Source organism: Triticum aestivum, chromosome 4B (assembly GCF_018294505.1).
Source record: "Triticum aestivum cultivar Chinese Spring chromosome 4B, IWGSC CS RefSeq v2.1, whole genome shotgun sequence".
Classification (NCBI taxonomy): Eukaryota; Viridiplantae; Streptophyta; class Magnoliopsida; order Poales; family Poaceae; genus Triticum; species Triticum aestivum.
The window spans coordinates 471664351-471686219 of NC_057804.1; the positions used below are offsets into that span (position 1 = coordinate 471664351).

The window sequence follows — 21869 nt, forward strand, 5'->3', positions numbered from 1 at the left end:
CATATAATCTTCCACCAAATAAACCATATAGTAATCAACTACAAGATGTAACCAACACTACTAGTCACCCACAAGCACCAACCTAAGGTTCTGGTACAAAGATTGAAAACAAGAGATGAACTAGGGTTTGAGAGGAGATGGTGTTGTTGAAGATGTTGATGGAGATGGCCCTCCCAAAGATGGGAGAGTTGTTGGTGATGACGATGACGATGATTTCCCCCTCGGGGAGGGAAGTTCCTCTGGCGGAATCGCTCAGCCAGAGGGCAAAAGCGCTCCTGCCCAAGTTCCGCCTCAAGACAGCGGCGCTGTGTCCCGAAAGTCCTCTCCTTATTTTTTTCCCAGGTCAAAATGACTTATAAACCAGAAGAGGGGCACCGGAGGTGGGCCGAGGAGGGCACAACCCACCAGGGTGCGCCTGGGCTCCCTGGCACGCCCAGGTGGGTTGTGCCCACCTGGTGGGCCCCTCTAGTAGTTATTTGCTCCAATAATTCTTAAATAATCCATAAAAAATCTCCATGAAGTTTCAGCTTATTTGGAGTTGTGCAGAATAGGTAGCTCTGACGTGCTTTTTCAGGTCCAGAATTCCAGCTGCCGGTATTCTCCCTCTTTGTGTAAACCTTGCAAATTATGAGAGAAAAGGCATTAGAATTACTCCCAAAAGCATTATTATGCATAAAAACATTATAAATAACAACAGGAAAACATGATGCAAAATGGAAGTATAAACTCCCCCAAGCTTAGACCTAGCTTGTCCTCAAGTGAAAACCGAAATCGAAAAACATGTCCACATGCTTTAGAGAGAGAGGTTTCGATAAAAACAAAATACGGACATAGAAGCATCATGTAAATTGTTATAACATCAAGGAAGTTTAACATAAAACTTTATTAAATAACTTTTATCACATAACTTTTATCGTATAATTTTTATCATATAACTTCTCATGAACAAGTAACAATTCATCACAACATTGAAGTATAAAGCATAAACCTTATTGAAAACCAACAAACTATGTTCTCAGTCAACTTTGCAACTACAATTCATCATATTTTCAGGAAGGGTCACGTATCGGAGCCTTTAGGCAAGTCCACATACTCAACCATCATTTAATCTTCTATGATTGCTAACACTCATAGCATACCCATGAACAAAAAGTTTCAACCGGACACATGGAAAATAGGGGCTTATAGTTTTGCCTCCCAATGTATTCACCTCAAAGGTGATGTCAACAATAATAACTCATGCCTACTCATATCCAATTGGATATATGCGCCTAGATATTTTCTCGCCATGTGGTGCTTGCAAAAAGAGAAAATAAAAAGGAATAGGGAAGAATACTTTGACTCTTACATAAAAGTAAATGCATAAAAGTAAAAGATAGACCCTTCGCAGAGGGAAGCAGAGGTTGTCATGCGCTTATTTGTTTATATGCCAAATCCCTTAATGCAAAAGAATGCCACGTTATATTGCCCCTTATGGTAGCAACATTTATATTATGCAGTTTGTCGCTTTTATTCTTTGCCATCACAAGTTCGTACAACGCTAAATTTTCTCTTACACTAAATTATCCAACACTTTTAGAAGCAATTTTTATTGCCTTATTGCACCGATGACAACTTACTTGAAGGATCTTACTCGATCCATAGATAGGTATTGGGTTAAGGGTTTTGGATGCACAAGTAGTATCTCTACTTAGTGTAGAATTTTTGGCTAGGATATTGAGCAAGCACCACATGATGAAGGATCTATGACAATATTACTTCTATGTTAATATGAACAAACATAAATCATTATGTTGTCTTCCTTGTCCAACGTCAACTATTTTACACAAAATATTTAAAGGGGGCTCATAATCATAAAAGATGTCCAAGATAGTGTATTTGCATGTGAATCTTCTTTTCTCTTATTAATTCTTTCATGAGTTGCATCATTGACTCATGCTATGTTTATCAATCTCCAACAAATTTACCACTTATACTTTTCCTTATGTGATGTCATTACTTACCATAAGATTAGCATACGATCTTACTCATTTATTTTCCTTTCTTTTTATTGAAACAGTAAAGTAAAGAAACAAAACTCAAACTACTCTTTATTATATATCTCGAACACGATTACATCGATAGATAGATCACTAAGTAAGCACTCGAAAAGAAAGTATCGAACTAAACTTTTATTCAACTAAATCATATGAAACAAAGATCGAACTAAAATAGATAAAAGCAAAGATAGTGGTGGTGATACGATACTTGGACACCTCCCGCAAGCTTGGCACAAGCCAAGGGGAGTGTCCGTACCATGAAATCAAGTCTCCTTTGGTGATGAAGAAGGTGGTGGTGGTGATGTATGAGTATTTTTCTTCCTCAGCTTACACTTGAGGATGGAATTCCCCTCCCTCAAGTCATCGATCTCCTGCTCAAGCCTTAGTACCTTTTTGCATAATTCTTGCTTGTTTTCCTGCAAGAGGTGAAAAGGGATAAACTAGATCTTAGGTTTCTTTACTTTATTAGGGAGACTTGACTTCTTGAATTCCACGTGCATGTCCCAGGTTGGGGTAATAGAACTTCATCTTCATCCGGACTTGTCTCTTCTTTCCTTTTTGGAGCATAATCCTCTTCTTCCTCCGTGGTCCAACCATTACGTTCCACATCTCCATAAACTTTGGGGTTTACAATATAATCAACAACATAGCTCTCACCCTCCAAATCTTGAGACGAAATATTTTCAGATCTGCCAGAAAACAGCAAGAAAGAAAAACAAAAGACTTCTCCGCGATATGGTAGTCAATACGTTCGAGGGGTATATAAAGATTTTTTTTATCTTGGGAAACAAGCAAGCATGAGGAAAACGGAGTTGGGAAGGTTCCCGAGGTGGGCACAACCCACCTAGGCGCGCTAAGGGGGCCTTGCGCACCCTGGTGTCTTGTGCCCTCCTCAGGTGCCTTCCTGGCTGTTTCTTATTTTCCTAATATTTAATATATTCCAAAACCGACAGAAAATATTTTTGCGGATTTTTTGGAGTCCGTTCACTTACCATATCACGTACCTCCTCTTTTATTATTATTCTGGAGTGTTCCGGAAGGTCTCCTTTATGTGTTCCTCAGGTGTCATAGTTTGAATAATATTGCTTTCAACATTAATAGGCATTACCGGTAAGTCTCTTTACTCGTTCCGTAATACATCATATTGCAACTAACTCCTTAGTCACTTTGCTTGCAAAGGCTTCTTATGATGTGTATTACTGAGAGGGCCCAGAGATACCTCTCCGATACTCGGATTGACAAATCCTAATCTCGATCTATGCCAACTCAACAAAAACCTTTGGAGATACCTGTAGAGCATCTTTATGATCACGTAGTTATGTTGTGACGTTTGATCACACAAGGTATTTCTCCGGTATCCGGGAGTTACATAATCTCATAATCGAAGGAATATGTATTTGTCATCAAGAAAGCAGTAGCAATAAACTGAACGATCAATATGCTAAGCTAACAGATGGGTCTTGTCCATCACATCATTCTCCTAATGATGTGATCCCGTTATCAAATGACAACACATGTCTATGGTTAGGAAACCTTAACCATCTTTGATCAATGAGCTAGTCTAGTAGAGGCTTACTAGGGACACGGTATTTGTTTATGTATTCACACATGCATTTAAGTTTCCGATCAATACAATTCTAGCATGAATAATAAACCTTTATCATGAATAAGGAAATATAAAATAACAACTTTATTATTGCCTTTAGGGCATATTTGCTTCAAAAACTTGTGGAACAACTGAAGGACTCAAAATGTCCTGTGGAGTATTAGAAGCTTCTGTGTAGACTTTTGTTTACTAGTTCTCTATTGCTTCTATTTGAGTCATACGATAACACGTACTAGTAAGAAGGGTTCAAGTGAAAGTTAGATTAAAGTATTTGATGTGTACCCGATCCAACCTATTTCTTATGAGAGAGAATACTTTGACATATCCTTCTAGGATATTTATTTAGTCTCAATAATGTCAAGGCATCAAAGTTAAATGTCTTTGCCGATGGTTGGATGTCGCTAAGTTAGATTGAATACCACACACACCTGATTTGAAATTCAATTGTTAGCAGTGTGTCGTGTTGTGGTTGTGAGTGCACCTCCAACGGTCATATCAACCCCTGGGTTGCCACCCTGGCTATAAATATCCCCTACCTCAACCATAAGTGGTTGGTTGCTCCATGAGAAATTAACAAGTGTTTTCTGAGCAACTCATTCCTCACAATAATTTGAGCCTAATTATGAGAAGTGATTGAGCATCACCAAATAATTTGATCAAAGCCTAACTTCAGCTTATTACTCTTGAGGATTGTGCATAATCCTCTAGACGGTTAGCTGTTTGTTCAAGAGCTTCTAGATTGTGGGTTTGCTGATCAAAGAACAAATATGTGAAGGTTCGAAGATCACTTCAAGATCTACCTCGATTGATTGGGTGAAAGCACAAGTGCTCCCTGGGTGATTTTGGTAATTAATGTCAACATATCTCTTGTTGGACATACTTTTATCTAGTATATTTCAGATGACTTCAACAATGGCGTGGTAAGGACAAGAGGATGTGGAACCCCTTTAGAATGCTAAGGACAAAGATTGGTAAAATCTCAAGACTCTTCATTTCTATTTTAGTGATCCAAGATCACATTGAGTTCATAGGAAAACCAATACTATTAAAAGGGATGAGTTGTTGCTTAATGGTCTACTTGCTCAAAGTGTAGTGATATTGCTCCAAAACCCTCAGCCGCTCTCTCATTCCAAATATGTCTAAAACTCAAAGTCAAATTCGGCCCCACCGTTTTTATCTATCCGGCACCACCGAGTTCAGTTGACATAGCCACTGCCAGAAACCCTAGACAATTCGGTCACACCGATACGAATCTCGGTCTCACTGAGATGGCCCTGTAAACTCTCTGTTTCCCTTTGTAACATTTCGGCCTCACCGAAATGAGCAATCGGTCCCACCGAGTTTTCTTGACCAACTCTCTGTTTGCTCTTTGCTGAAATCGGTCTCACCGAGTTCAAGCATTCGGTCTCACCGAGATGAGGTTTTTCCCTAGCCCTAGCACATCGGTCCCACCGAGATTCCTAACGTTCACATTTTGAACTGAATCGGTCTCACCGAGTTCTTCTATTTGGTCTGACCGAGTTGGGTCCAATGTGTGTAACGGTTGGATTTTGTGTGGAGGCTATATATACCCCTCCACCCCCTTCTCCATTTTAGAGAGAGCCATCAGAATGTGCCTGCACTTCCACTACTCATTTTCTGAAAGAGAACCACCTACTCATGTGTTGAGACCAAGATATTCCAGTCCTACCACAAGAATCTTGATCTATAGCCTTCCCCAAGTTGATTTCCACTCAAATCATCTTTCCACCATAGCCAAATCCGTGTGAGAGAGTTGAATGTTGGGGAGACTATCATTTGAAGCACAAGAGCAAGGAGTTCATCATCAAAACACCATTTGTTACCTTTTGGAGAGTGGTGTCTCCTACATTGGTTAGGTGTCGCTTGGGAGCCTCCGACAAGATTGTGGAGTTGAACCAAGAAGTTTGTAAGGGCAAGGGGATCACCTACTTTGTGAAGATCTACCTGAGTGAGGCAAGTCCGTCATGGGCGATGGCCATGGTGGGACAGACAAGATTGCTTCTTCGTGGACCCTTCGTGGGTGGAGCCCTCCGTGGACTCACGCAGCCGTTATCCTTCGTGGGTTGAAGTCTTCATCAACGTGGATGTACGATAGCACCACCTATCGGAACCACGCCAAAAATCTCCGTGTCTACATTGCGTTTGCAAACTCCAATCCCATCCCTTTACTTTCTTGCAAATAGTATGCTTTACTCTTTTCGCTCCTCATACTCTTAGCATGCTTGCTTGAAATGTATTGTGAATACTTAAACTTGTGCTAAAACTCCACCTCAACTTAAAGAACTTTAAAATTGCCACTTTTGCTCGTTGAGGGTCTAATCACCTCCCCCCCCTCTAGACCCCTCTTATCGATCCTTTCAATGGGCGAGTTCCGAGGAACTTAACTCATGGAGAACAAGACAAGGACTAAGTGTTCCCAAAGCTATGGCTCATCCTCTCCAACCCAGACGTAGAACTGTGCCAATAATTCGAACTGGGGTAACACATCTCTATGTCTTTCCCGAGTTATATTTCCTTGCACTGCCTTTACATTTTATAATCGCCTCTATTTTGAAGAACTTCCCCTCCCCTTTCTTTGTGATTGTTGCAAAAACATTATTCAGTACTGTATGTATTTCTGCTGTCTGACTTCATGCTTAGCTCTTTGAGATATGCTGACATGAATCATCAAAATCCACCTTGGGATTAGATGCACTTTCACTTATTTTCTTGTAATGCTACTTGGTTATTTCTCTACGTAGCGTACTTCTGCCTTCTTTTGGAGAAAGCTCTCGATCTACTCGTCATGCCATGATAGTTCAAAGAACACAGAAATAACAAAAATTATATCCATGTCCGTAGACCGCCTAACGAGTAGTGACGACTAAAGGCACTGGAGCGCGTCGAAGGCGCGCCGCTGTCATTGTCCCTCCCTCACCGAAGTCGGGCTAAACTTGTTGTAGTAGACAGTCGGAAAGTTGTCGTGCTAAGTCCCTATAGGACCAGCGCACCAGAACAGTAACCGTCGCCGATGAAGAAAAGTATAAATCAAAAGAACCAACATGTAGATGCATGAATGAAGACCCGATCCAAACAGATCCACCGAAGACCAGTACCGACTGAATCTTGTGAGATTTGTCGGAGGCACACCTGCACACGCCCTCCGGCGACGCTAGACGCATCACCGAAACGGGGCTAGCCAGGGAGAAGTTTATTTCATCTTCAGGGAGGCGTCACTGCCTCGTCTTCGTGAGTAGGACACAAACCCTAAACGAAATCATAAAACACCTAAAAACGGGGCAGGATCCCTCCCACCAGCAAGGGACGGGTCCACCGCGCCTCCACGGCCCTAGGGCCACCAGAGACGAGGCGAACCGGCGGCAGCGCCGGCGGGAGTCAGAACCCTAAGTTTCTTTGTTTTTGGAGTCAGAGGAACCCTAAGCATACTTCTGTCTTTAGCTTACTAGTTTTACTTTTGCCTCACATGCTGTGTTTTGGCAACAATGTATTGCAAAAAACTGAAGTATTGAAAACTATTCCTCTTTTCAGTATTTGCGCTTTGTTTTGTTTACTTTCTTCTTCTTCCAAAAATGCGTTTTTTGAAGAAATTGTTAAAAACTTTCATCCACCCTCCCCTGATCTGGTCGACAACTTGATCCTGCAAAAGGGCAATCCATGTGCTATGTACTACACTTCGCTTGAGCATTTAACGGCCAGTACGAGGAGACTTGGAACTGGAAGAGTATATCTGAAGGAAAGGAGATCACATTAGGCGACGTTGATGGCTAATCTGCAAAGCCGGCGCCGAATTTAGCCGTTCTTCACTTTTTCACTTACGGGCCGCTCCGGTTGATTGAACCGCGTCAGTGTTTGACGCCTATATAAAGGATGCCATCCTTGTCCACGTCCATCCACAGCTTCCCTTCCTTAGCATCTCCGAACAAGTGGTAGATCGAGCTCCACAATGGCGCTCCTACCTCGGCGGTTTCTGTTCGGAGTTTGCGCTGTAGTGCTGGTGATCGGCCTCGCAAACTCTGTGCACGGCGAGGCGGCGCCGGTCGTGGTCGGCCTGGCCAGGTGCTCGGACTGCACAAGGAAGAACATGAATACCGAGGCAGCTTTCAAAGGTACTGTACTTTTTAAATGTTAGGCTTAGTTTGCCCACAAAGTTTTTAGAGCAGATGTGTACACAATTAATACTATAGTTTCTTTAAACCATGGTTTTTCTCAGTTTTACCAAAACTACCTAGGTGTTTGGCTGGTGTTGTTATACTACTGTTTTGACTGATGGTAACGTTGGGTGACATCTGAAACTAACCGAGCTACACGGCCTAACTGCTGCTAACTATATAGCAGATTTGTGTACTGCTGCTAACTAGACAGGCGCAAGAAACAGATCGATCAGCCGGCCTTCAATGGCTGGATTAATTTAACCAGGAGGTGGATGATTGATGAATAGCATGTGGCAACTTAAGCTCATAAATCAACTATAGATTGAAGTAATACAATCCTAGGAGCGTGCTGCTATGTACGATGCGCCATTTATACTTAATCGGTTACCTAGCATATATATCCGGCTGCATACAAGTATATTTTCCAAGGACAAGGGCCAATCTATCTAATCAGTGCGCTACCCATCCAAAATTAATCGACAGCCCAAGACTCTATGGAGAAGCGTGCAAGATCACTAGAAACTAATCAGTGCCGTCATCCCATCCAGCAGCGTCGTATCTAATTTATATGCCACCCCTTGCAGCAGTCTTGCAATCAGACTGGACAAATACCTAAGGACAGAATATTGTAGGGAGCGCATACCAGGAGATAATATAGATCATTTATCGTATAAGAGATGCAGGAATATTAGAAGGCGATCGCAGCTGATATTCTTATCTCGAGTAGATGGCAACGCCAGCTGCACTTTCTCTCCGTTCTATTTAGAAAAAAGAGGTCGGGACCTCTTTTTTAAATACTTCAAAAATACCACGGTTTGTGGGATATTATGGTTTACAACACTTTCGTTTTTTCTGAAGCCAAACACATCAAAGTATTCAAAACCATGGTTTTTTCAGAAACCACGGTATTCTAGAAAAACTACAAAAATACTTTGCATCCAAACGCACCCTTAGTTTGCCAACAGCGTCAACGAAAAGCAGAGCCTAACTGGCCTTTTTCAATTCGGTATATGTAATTTCCGAACTTTCGGATTTTATCATCAGGTCCGAACGATGTTGTAGCTATCGAGGAAAAAAAGAGCTCACTAGGAATATTAGAAGGCGATCACAGCTGATATTCTTATCTCGAGTAGATGGCAACGCCAGCTGCACTTTCTCTCCGTTCTATTTAGAAAAAAAAGGTCAGGACCTCTTTTTTAAATACTTCAAAAATACCACGGTTTGTGGGATATTATGGTTTACAACACTTTCGTTTTTTCTAAAGCCAAACACATCAAAGTATTCAAAATCATGGTTTTTTCAAAAACTACGGTATTCTAGGAAAACTACAAAAATACTTTGCATCCAAACGCACCCTTAGTTTGCCAACAGCGTCAACGAAAAGCAGAGCCTAACTGGCCTTTTTCAATTCGGTATATGTAATTTCCGAACGTTCGGATTTTATCATCAGGTCCGAACGATGTTGTAGCTATCGAGGAAAAAAAGAGCTCACTAGGAATTGAACCCACTACCTGCTGGTCGAGATATACTGGTGGAAAAAGGGTCTTTGGTCGCGGTTCGCAACTGCCATTAGTCGCGGTTGCGCAACCGCGACCGAGCGGGCGCGACTAAAGGCCCCCCCCTTTAGTCGCGGTTGCTTAAGAACCGCGACTAAAGGCCCGTCCACGTGGGCGCCAGGTGGCCGTCGGGGCGGAGGACCTTTAGTCGCGGTTCTTGTGGCTAACCGCGACTAAAGGCCGCCACAGGTTTTTGAAAAAAAAAATTGAATTTTTTTTTTCAAATTTCTGAATTATTTTAACCTCTAGTCTCTAATCACCACCCCTCATCACTTCTCAATTTATTCTTTTATCACCCCTCATCATTCCAAATCATCTAACTTCCCAACCGGTCACCCATCCCTCTCACTACTCCAGCCCAAGCACGCTTAACTTCCGGGTTCTATTCTCCCACGCTCCAAGTCTGCACTTGTTGTTTTCCTGACAATAATAAGATGTCAATCCTATTAACCTTCAGGAATTTTGCTTGAGCATGAAGTGACACATTTTACTGTTTGAGTTTGAAACTATTGTTTTAAAAAACAATAATTATTTAGTAACACTAATATTTCTTGAATAATTAGTTTGACCATTGTTTGACCACAGTTTGACCAGATTTGACCAAAATTGAAATAATTAAAATAATTATTTAGTAACACACTAATATTCTAGAATAATTAGTTTGACCATTGTTTGACCATAGTTTGCCCACTGTTTGAATATTTTTCAATTTTTTCCACTCTAGATCTTACAAGCCCCGTAACTTTTTTTCTATTAGGTTTTTGAGGATTTTGAAAATGTTTAACGGGGTTCCCAACAACTAGACCACATATCACATGAGAAACTTATTTTCTTTTATTTTTTTGACATTTCCATTATTTTCTTTTATTTTTTTTAAAACTGAAAAGGCGATCCCAGGGGGGGGGGTTAGAGTTTGAAAATGGAACCTTTAGTACCGGTTCGTGGCACGAACCGGGACTAAAGGTCTCAACCCCATTAGTTCCGGTTCGTGCCACAAACCGGGACTAAAAGGGAGGAGCTTTAGTCGCGGTTGGCCTTTGGGCACCTTTAGTCGCGGTTGGCCTGGCCAACCGCGACTAAAGCCCGCGAGCGCCCTGGGCCCTGGCATTTGGTCGCGGTTCATCTGCCGAACCGCGACTAAAGACTTCATTAGTCGCGGTTCCTACAGTTTCGCGACTAATGGGGCTGGACGGAAGCCTCTTTTTCTATCAGATGCACGTGCGCTACCGGCAGGGCTATGCTTGTTTTCATGTATCTAATTTAGGTTAGCTCGATTTTATACTCTATTTGTGAGCGGGGAAAAGAGAGGGGGCAGACCCATATGGACGTACTGATTTTTGGAAGGATTGATGCATTATGTTTGTACCTGTTGATGAGTAATTCTAGAGAAATGATTTTTTTTTCTTCCTATAGAATTTGAATTGCGGTAGTGTCAAGAAGCGTCTTACATTATGGGACGAAGGGAGTACAACGTAAATAACATGATAATGTAGACTCCCGGACATGATAACTTAGATACAACACTACGATACTTTGATCCGTGATTTTTTTGTTGTTGAAAACATACTCTGATAACTTTTTCTGTAAATATCATGATAATATAGGCTCCAGTCCTGATAACTTAGGTACAAACAACACGATAATTTTGACCCGTGTTTTTTTAAACATACCACTGATATTTTCTCGTGTAAATAACATGATAATATACGCTTCCGAACATGATAACTTAGATACAAACACCACAATAACTTTGACCCATGTAAAAAAGTTGTTTGAAAACATACTCCGATAACATCTGTATAAATACATGGTAATATAGGCTTCCAGACCTGATAACTTAGGTGCAAACACCATGATAATTTTGACCCGTGAAAAAAAATTGTTGAAAACATACTCTCATAACCTTTTAGGGTAAATGGCATGATAATATAAGCTCTCGGTCCTGATAACTTAGGTACAAACACCATGATAACCGTGAATATCATGGTAATAGAACCATTGCATACCCGATACTTAGGTGAACCGCGCGGGGGGGGGTGTACTTTGTGTGCAAATAGCCCGGTATTGTACTTGTACACACGGTAAAGTTGATAACTCACTACAAACCCCACGATAACTTTTGACCCCGAGATAAAAGTTTGTTAAAAACATGCCTTGATAACTTGTGTGTAAATGATATGGTAATTTACATACAACAGAGCTGATAACTTACCTAATCCAGACATGGTAACTTTTTGACCAAGGAAAAAAATGATAAAAAATACCTCCCAATAACTCATGTGTAAACAACATGATAATACACGCACATGAGACCTGATAACTCATATACAAATATCACGGTAATTTTTTGAACGATGAAATGAAAATTGTTGAGAAACATATCCCGATAATTTTTGTGTAACATGGTAATATACACAACAAAGCTGATAACTCACCGCAAACATCATAATCACTTTTTGACCATGGGATAAAAGTTTGTTGAAAACATACCCTGAAAACTTTTGTGTAAATGACACGGTAACTTATATATGACATACGTGATAACTTACATAGTCCAGATGTGATAACTTTTGGTCCGAAAAAAATCATCAAAACATACCCACATGGGATCTAGTTTCGAAGATCGCCGAGACGATTTTTTTATGAAGACGTTTTTTCAAACAGAGCGACGGTTTGAGCCACAAAATATTTTGAAGTTTGAAAAAAGAAAGAATCTAGGATGACACCAGCTTTTCGTCCTTTAGTGCATATATGCATGTAATTAGATAGAGAAGTGCACGTCAAAGGAAAATTAGTCATTCTAATGCATGAATGTATATAATTAGAGTGAAGTAAATATCGTTCTTGCGTATTGTTAAAATCCGAACGTTTGGTAGTTATAGAAGTCTTTTTCAATTTGTCATTGGCTTGTGTCAGGTCTCCAAGCCGCTGTCAAGTGTAAGAATGGCGAGGGCGAGTACGAGAGCAAGGCCGCGGGGCATGTGGACAATTCCGGCGCCTTCAGCGTCCCCCTGAACGTGGGCCTCGTCGGCGATGACGGCGAGCTGAAGCAGGACTGCTTCGCGCAGCTCCACAGCGCGTCTGGTGCGCCGTGCCCCGGGCAAGAGCCCTCCAAGATCATCGCGGCACGGCCCGGCCGCGACGGCCAGACGACTTTCGTGGCGCTCGCCGGCGAGGTGCACCGACCGTTGGCTGAATGCGCCTCGGCGTTCTTGTGCCATCCTCTGCACAATCACCACCTGGCCGTCTTCCACAAGCCCGTGATTGTCCGTCCCAAGCCCGATCATTACCATGATCATGACCACGATCATGGCCACGATCACGATCATGATCATCACCACGACCAGGATCTCCCGCCTGCTGTCAACAAGCCGCCAACGACGCCGGTGTACACGCCGACGATGCCAACCCCCACGCCGATCTACCATCCCACGGCCCAGCGTGACGCCGTCACGGAGCCACAGCTCTTCAAGAAGATGCTCCTGTTCCTCAAGAAGCTACCGTTCTTCCCTCCTGCCAAGCAGAGCGGCAAGCCGTAGATAGTTTTGTCCGCGGCGGAGCGAGGCTGCTCGCTCTTTTGGTTGAAGCCACACACGATTTTTTCCACAAAATAATGTTTGCGAGGATGATTGTTAGTTGGGTTGAGAGCGTTCCATTTCTGGAGTAGTTCGATCTTGCTTGTTTTGTGTGTTTGTTTCACTCTCATGTATCGTGTGTAATACTATGTTGGAAATATGATTGTTATATCTCACTAGTTGACCCGTTGCGCCAAATGGCGCAGAGACCTGCTGAAGACATGTTGTCGATGAAAATAGTTTCATGCTGTAAGAACCTTTAACTAAATCATGCTATTTTTAAACATGTTTATTACGTTGTTAAATAATAGTCTGGGAAAAGGGAAACTTTGCATAATATGAATATGTTCAGTTTAAAAATATGGGCACTATGATGAGAGAGTAAAGTTGGCATGGTTGTATTTTTTTAGCAAGTTTGAAAACATGGTTATCATGATGAAAAACATGGCCATGCATATTTTTCCTGCAAAAAAGGGGAAAAGATAAGAAACCTAAGAAAAAAACATGGTTTAGTTGATTTTGTTACGCCAAATGGCGCAGAGGCCTGCTGATTCCATGCTAGCGATGAAAAGAAATCCATGGTTTAGTTGATTTTGTTATGGGCAAGCACATATGACAACAAATTTAATCTCTCTTAGTTTGGAAAAAGGGGGCTTATTGTCTACAATAGATGTATATACACATTTAAATTTGATAGCAGAGTTCTATTTGAAACAAAATCAATGTAACAAAACTAACCCCCTTTAAATGTCTGTCTATAATGAGATGTATATATACATTCTAATTTGGTAGCACAAAGTCCCATCCAAAATCATGCCGCTGAAAATACATGCATCTTTTTTAATCCATGCGCGCATTGTAAAAAACATGTTTTAGCTATGAGCATGCACATACCGTAACAAATTTAATCCCCTTTAGTAAAAACATATAGGTTTATTGTCTACAATAAGATGTACATGCACAATTTACTTTGGTAGCGTGGAGTCTCATTCAAAACAACGTCGCGTTGAAAATATATGTTTTTTTCAAGAATCTTTTGTTTGAGCAAGTATGCGGGGTAAGAATTTAGACCCTTCTATAAGAGTACATATCTTCTTACCTAAGAACATATGTATAATTATGCTATTTTAGAAAGAGTAGTGTTTCTATCAGCTTTGTTTCTGTGTGTTTGAAAAAAGAGAGTACTTATGTGCCATATTTCAAAGCAGTCGTATGACAGCCAGTTCGACCCAGCACTTATTTATCCCTTCTTCCTCGAGAGCTTTGTTCAGTCAAAGACAAAACTGCTAAGTAGTACTTCCACTAGTAGAAAAGGGGGCATCAGTCCCGGTTCGTAAGGGTCTTTAGTCCCGGTTCTTGAACTGGGACTAAAGGGTCGTTACTAATGCCTCCCCCCTTTAGTCCCCGTTCTAACACGAACCGGGACAGATGTGCCTCCACGTGGCCGGTGCGCCGAGCCCAGGCAGGAGGGCCTTTGGTCCCGGTTGGCGGCACCAACCGGGACCAAAAGGCATCCACGCGTCAGCATTTCAGTGGCCGTGTTTTTTGTTTTTTTTGAAAGGGGGGGGGGGGTTGGGGGTTTTGGGGGGTTATTTTAGGTGTTTCATATATTGTGTTATCTAGCTAATTAATAGAGAGAAGTGTCCTCTCTTATGTCCGTGCTTGGTCGACGCTACGTACTGTACATAGAGAGGCCCTCGACACGCTAGCTAGTAAGAAAATGAAGGGAACCATTAAGTACAGAAATTCGTCATGCATACCGAGAGAAGTGATCGATCGACCTCTCCTTATCCGAGAGATTGGTCGAACAACAAGTTTTCGTATTATCTATCCGACGGTACTGGCTACATACATATACAATATGTAAAATCTCTTACAATCCCCTAGCAATGGAAATCAATTTCCACATTGATATTCTCCGGCTTTATTGATGACGTGGTCAAGAAAGAATCCCGCCAATTCCTCTTGAATTGCTTTCATGCGATTTTGTTCTAGGAGTTCATCCCGCATCTGCCACGTATAATTTAAAGAAGGGGGTTAATACATATATGAATGAAACTCAACAGAAATGATGGTGTAATAAAATGAAATTGTGAATATTATTGCTTACGCACTGCATATTGTCTTTTAGAGTAGCCCCGCTTATTTTTCAAAGTCGTGTTGTAGATGAACTCGCACACGTAGTATCCACAGAAATCAATCCCTTGTTCCTGCCACAAGCACTTTACGAGAAATAGAGGTCAATCAAACTGATAATGAAGCATTGTAAATGGCATTGATGAAAGTACAGCTATAGAATCAACGGGAGATGCGCGCAACTAGCTAGCTAGTAGTACTTACTTTCGGATATGTATATCGTAGCTCCTTCGGCAGTCCCGGAACTTCTGCGGTGAACTATTTCCAAACCCAGCAAGACAAAGAAAATAATAATTATTACTTGAGATATTAGGAAATGAACAAAAAGTTGCCGATATGGTGCGATAAATGATCGATTGAACTTACTTGTTGAGCATTTTAGTCATGTCCGCATAGGTTTGGGGATCTTTTCGTCTCGAGTCTAAGACGTTTACTACTCCCCGCTCAAGCTTAATCTCCAGAAGAACATAGTAAAATCTGCGCATGCATGCATAACTCATCAGTTACATTACTATAACCTCGCTCGAGTAATAAGGGAAACCGAATATGCACACGACAGTAACACTCACTTGAACTTGTAAAGAAAGAGTATTAAATCTTTGTTTTGATTTTTGATCAACGATTGTAGCAAGTACCCCTCGGCCTCTTCGGCGTCCTTTTCAACCAGAAATTCATTTATGATATTTGTGTTAATGAACCCAATATCAGACATTTCTTGTTTTTTGCACTCGACGATCTTCAATCTGCATAATATAGTGAGGATAATTAATTATAAATATATGCAATGAAAGAGCCGAGCTATATATAGAGACTTAATGACAGAAATAGTACTTATAGACAGTAGCAAAAGACCGTTAGTTTATCGAGGGCTTTTTGATTGAAGAACGCGAAGAACTCCTCAAATGGAACAGTCAACAGATCAGTTCCAACGAGGTCGCGCTCCTCTTTAATATTCAGATACAAAGCATTCGTCCCCTCAGACTCTCTGCAGGTTTTCATGTACCAATCATGGAATCTTCGCATCATAGTTGTTAGAGATTTTTCATCTTTGACAAGAGGCTTCCCGTACTCGTATCTGTGTTCGTCCACCTCCAAAAAATCTGGAATTTGATCATCAGGCAGGTAATCTCCAAGATTGCCATAACCGGCCACCGTCCCCGGAGCATTAGCGATGATGTCGCCGCTAGACACATTGAGCGGGGGGCACGATTGGTTTGCTTGTTTGCCGAGATGGTCAATTTTTTTCGCAGCTGCTCGTTCTCTTGACCTTTGATGTCTGACAGTACTTCCCGACCGCTCCGCTTGGAGATATGTCTGTTCAGTAATGCGCTCATAGTTGGTTCTCGGCGGAGACTTTGCTTGTTTCCTCAGGGCATCGAGAGTGTGCTTTGCTTTCACTGGATCTACCTTCTCCTCCGGAGGTGGATGTCTCTTTGCTTTCACCCCTTCAAAGAAGTCCTTCACGTGGGTCCGCACGATCGTCGCGTTTTCCTCCTCGGTCCTCTAGTACGGTAACTTCTCTAGAGGCTTGAGAGGTGGACCGTATCTGTATTGCCTCCCGCCTCTGCTGGCTGTACTGCTAGACGCCGGAGCAGACGGAGCAGCTGTGGCACCTGTCTTTTTTCGTGCTTGCTTACGAGGCGGAGGAGAAGGACTACGACGCGCCGGAGCAGCCGGGGCGGCGGCGGGTCTCTTCTGCCCTTGCTGGCGAGGCAGAGAAGAAGGAGGCTGATGGCTGCTCGGGCGCGCCGGCGCAGGCGGAGAAGGAGGCAGAGTGCCACCACGCGCCGGAGAAGGAGGAGGCTGCTGGTTGCTCGGGCACGCTTGCGCAGGCGGAGAAGGAGGCGGAGTGCCACCACGCGCTGAAGAAGGAGGAAGCTGCTGGCTGCTCGGGCGCGCCGGCGCAGGCGGAGAAGGAGGCGGAGTGCCGCCATGCATCGGAGAAGGAGGCCCAGTGCCCTGATCAACACTCGCCGGAGGAGGAGGCGGTGGAGGAGGCGGAGTGCCCTGACTCGCTGGAGGGGGAGGAGGAGGCGGAGGCGTCTAGTTCGGAAGGTTGATGAGCTCCTTCCGCCATAGGCATGGAGTCTTCAGAGCAGAACCCAACCTAGTCTCCCCTTCACCGGTAGGGTAGTCAAGCCGGAGGTCCTCAAATCCCTCTGTTATTTCATCCACCATCACCCTGGCATATTCTTCTGGAATCGGCTGGCAGTGAAAAGTTGCGCCTTGTTCAGTAGGATAAACAGAGGCAACAGCCGCCTTGACCTTCAAATTCATCCATCGCGTCATAAGGTGGCAATTTTGAGCCCCCGTGATAGCATCCACGGGATAGCTGGCAGGAGCCATCAAGACATGCTCCGGCTGAAGCAGCTCGGTGGAAGCCACACTGCTTCTCCGCTGAGATGGCGGGGTAGCTTCGGTGGAAGCTTCGGTAAGTCATTTGTTGCGATCTGCTTCTCGTTCCTCTAGCCCCATTACCCTTTCGTGCAGCGCCTGCAGTTGGCTCTGCTCCAGTTTCTTCCTCCTCTCGTGGGTTTTGTAACCCCCTGCATTTGGAAAACCAACCTTCCACGGAATGGAGCCTGGCGTGCCTCGTGTTCGTCCAGGGTGCTCAGGATTCCCGACGGCCATTGTGAGCTCGTCCTTCTCCCTGTCTGGAACGAACGTCCCTTGCTGCGCTGCATGGATATACTGCCGAAGCCTTGTGACTGGTGTTTTCAGTTGCTCGTCCGTCCAATGGCACTTCCCTGATACAGGGTCCAAGGTTCCGCCAGCCCCGAAGAACCAAGTCTGACAACGGTCTGGCCATCTCATTGTCTCTGGTTCGATCCCTTTATCAAGCAGGTCATTCTCAGCCTTGGACCACTTAGCCGGGCTTGCAGGTAGCCACCTGACCCCGTGCGATGGTGAAACTTCTTCTTCACAGCATTTAGCTTGTTTGTCACCGACATCTTCTTACTCTTTTCTGATGTCGTGTAGGCCACAAATGCGGGCCAGTGATCTCTGATCTTCTCATATTTGCCGATGAATTCTGGTGTCTCTTCTTTGTCGACAAACCTTTTCAGCTCTTTCCTCCACCTCCTGAATAGGCATGCCATCTTCTTAAGAGCACAAGACTTGATTAATTGCTCTTTAACTGGCTTCTCCGGATCCTCCTCTGGCGGTAGGGTGAAATTTGCCTTTAGCTCAGTCCAAAGATCATCTTTCTGCATATCATTGACATAAGACACCCGAGGGTCTTCCTCCTTAGGCTTATACCATTGGTGGATGCTGATCGGGATCTTGTCCCTAACAAGAACCCCTCACTGAGCAACAAATGCGTTCTTTGTCCGGATGGGTTCAATCGGTCCGTCGTCGCGCGCGATTGCTGTGATCTCAAACCTTTCATCCGAGCTCAACTTTTTCTTCGGGCCTCATCTCCTTACCGAAGTTATGCTCGATCTGGAGGGCTAGAAAAAGGAACAAAGACGAGAGTTAATTAATATGTGTACATATACCAAAACAATGAATGCATCAATTAACTAGTCAGCACAGGCTTAACTAATATATATATACCTGGCGGGACTCGGTTCGGTCACCGGAGCAGTCAGCACGGTCTCCTTCTTGTACCTCCATTGGGTCATCATCGGAGCCATCATGAACATAGCCCTCTTCTTGTACCGGCACTAAAGGGCCGGAGCCATCATGAACATAGCCCTCTTCTTCACCCAGTCCTTCCTGACCAACGACGTTGTTGAAAAATGATGCAACGACATCAGTTCCTTCTGCGATTATCTCCCCCAACATCGCTTATGTTGCTTCGTCTCGGTAGTGCTCCATAGTTTCTGCAAATATTTACAACATGTCAATTATTATTCAAACATGGTACAGATGGATATATATTAGTGGCAAACGTAGAACTAGCTAGCTAATCACAATAAGGAATCATGTTAGTGGCCTCGACGCTGCTTCTCTAGGGTTTGGGGTGGCCTAGACAACGCTTCAAGGGTTTGGGGTGGCCTTGACACAACACTTCAAGGGTTTGGGGTGGCCTCGACGACAACGCTCTTTTAACTTGGTAAATTTGGGTGGCCTCAAGAGAGTTTGTCGGGTAGGGGCGCAGCGGGAGGGGGTAGGAGACCAACATCGTTTTTTCTCTAGGGTTTGGGTGTCCTCGAGAGTTTTGGTCGAGCGAGAGGGCCGAGGGGGCGTTTATCGACGACGACATAGGAGAAGATCAAAGAAAAAAAAGAAGAAAAAAAAGAGGAGAAGAAGAAAGGAATAGAGGAGAAGAAGAAAAAATAGAAAATATTCTATTTTTTCTTCTTCTCCTCTTCTTTTTCTTCTTTTTTCCTCTTCTTATTTATTTCTCCTCTTCTTCCTCTCCTCTTCTTCTCCTTTCTTCCTCTTCTTATTTTCCTTTTTCCTCTCCTTCTTTTTCTTCTTGTTCTTCCTTCTTCCTTCTTCTTTTCTTCCTTTTCCTTATTTTACTTTTTCCTCTACACTAACCTAAAATGCACTAACCTAAAATCGATATCTACTAACAACCTAAATAAAAAAATAATACATATATTAAAAAATATATATAAACAAAAAAATGCTATGAACATTATATTCATACATAGATAGCCACATCCATTCATCATATAGCTACCACATACATATATACATTATATATATGAAAAAATGCATATATACACATATACAAAAAAATACACATATATACACAAACAAACACATATATACACATATATACACATATACACAAAAAATGCATATATACACATATACACAAAAAAATGCAGGGCAGGGGCGGCGGCGCAGTGGCCGCGGAGGGGCGTGGGACGGGAGGGGCGCGAGAGCATGTGCTCACAGGGGGCGGCGGCGACGGCGAAGGCGAGCAGCCTGACAGCGTCGGTGGCGGCGGCAACGGCGAAGGCGAGCAGCCTGACGGCGTCGGTGGTGACGGCGACGGCAAGGTGGAGTAGGAGCGTCGGGCGGCGACGGCGACAAGGAGGAGCAGGGGCGTCAGGGGAGAAGTGGGGGATTTGGTCGAAAACTGCTAAGTGCTGTATATATATCAAGAGCATTGGTCCCGGTTCGTGGCACCAACCGGGACTAATACACCCTTTAGTCCCGGTTGGTGCCACCAACCGGGACCAAAGGCCTCTTTTCAGCAGCCCAAAGGGAGGGAAGCGGCGATGAGGGAGTCCTGGATTAGGGGGTGTCCGGATGGCCGGACTATGACCTTTGGCCGGACTCCCGGACTATGAAGATACAAGATTGAAGACTTCGTCCCGTGTCCGGATAGGACTTTCCTTGGCGTGGAAGGCAAGCTTGGCGATATGATATGAAGATCTCCTCCCATTGTAACCGACTCTATGTAACCCTAGCCCTCTCCGGTGTCTATATAAACCGGAGAGTTTTAGTCCGTAGGACGAACAACAATCATACCATAGGCTAGCTTCTAGGGTTTAGCCTCTCTGATCTCGTGGTAGATCAACTCTTGTACTACCCATATCATCAATATTAATCAAGCAGGAGTAGGGTTTTACCTCCATCGAGAGGGCCCGAACCTGGGTAAAAACATCGTGTCCCTTGTCTCCTGTTACCATCCGCCTAGACGCACAGTTCGGGACCCCCTACCCGAGATCCGCCGGTTTTGACACCGACATTGGTGCTTTCATTGAGAGTTCCTCTGTGTCGTCACCTTTAGGCCCGATGGCTTCCTTCGATCATCAACCACGACGCGGTCCAGGGTGAGACTTTTCTCCCGGACAGATCTTCGTATTCGGCGGCTTCGCACTGCGGGCCAATTCGCTTGGCCATCTGGAGCAGATCGAAAGCTACGCCCCTGGCCATCAGGTCAGGTCTGGAAGCTTAAACTACACGGCTAACATCCACGGGGACTTGATCTTCGACGGATTCGAGCCACGGCCAAGCGTGCCGCACTGTCACGATGGGCATGATCTAGCTCTGCCGCCGGACAGCGCCCAGAGCGCCGCTCAGGTGTCCGCTCCGACCATTAGCTCGGAGCCGACTGCGCCAGTCGGGGACGGACGGTTGAACGCCGCCCCAGGAGCCGCAATCCCTACGGCGATAGAGCCGAATACCAGCCTAGTCCTTAGTGAGGTCTATGACTCCAAGGTGCCGGACTCCTTTCCGGACTCCGAATCTCCCGCACCCCTTCCGATCGAACCCGATTGGGCTCCGATCGTGGAGTTCACCGCCGCGGACATCTTTCGGCACTCGCCCTTTGGCGACATCCTGAATTCACTAAAGTCTCTCTCTTTGTCAGGAGAGCCCTGGCCGGACTATGGTCAGCGAGGTTGGGACGCGGACGACAAAGAAATTCGAACCCCGCCCACCACCCACTTCATAGCCACTGTCGACGATCTAACCGACATGCTCGACTACGACTCCGAAGACATCGACGGTATGGACGCCGATGAAGGAGACAATCGAGAACCAGCGCCTATAGAGCACCGGACAATCACCTCATCACACGATGTATACATGGTGGACACACCTAAAAGAAGCAACGACGAGGATCAAAAGGGCGCAACCAGGGATCGTTCCCTCGAAAAACAATCAAAGCGGCGGCGTAAGCGCCGCGCCAAGCCCCACCTCGACAGAGACCCAGCCATAGAGCAGGGCGAATCAACGGAAGACGAACATGCCATCGAGCAACCGTCCAAACAGGGCGGACAAACCGAACAATCCGTCCCCGGCAAAGATAATAGTCCGGACGACCTCACGTCGGACAAGTCGCTGGAGCACCAGAACCTCCACCAAAGGCTCGTCGC

General features: G+C 44.2%; 1 protein-coding gene across 1 annotated transcript; it reads left to right on the plus strand.

The window, feature by feature from the left end:
• Window positions 1-7499: 7499 nt before the first annotated feature.
• On the plus strand, window positions 7500-13124 carry LOC123095005 (proline-rich protein 4-like). The gene is made up of 2 exons (XM_044516844.1): window positions 7500-7772; window positions 12290-13124. The coding sequence occupies exons 1-2, from the start codon at window positions 7610-7612 to the stop codon at window positions 12910-12912; spliced, it is 786 nt and encodes a 261-aa protein (XP_044372779.1). The 5' UTR covers window positions 7500-7609; the 3' UTR covers window positions 12913-13124.
• Window positions 13125-21869: the final 8745 nt, after the last annotated feature.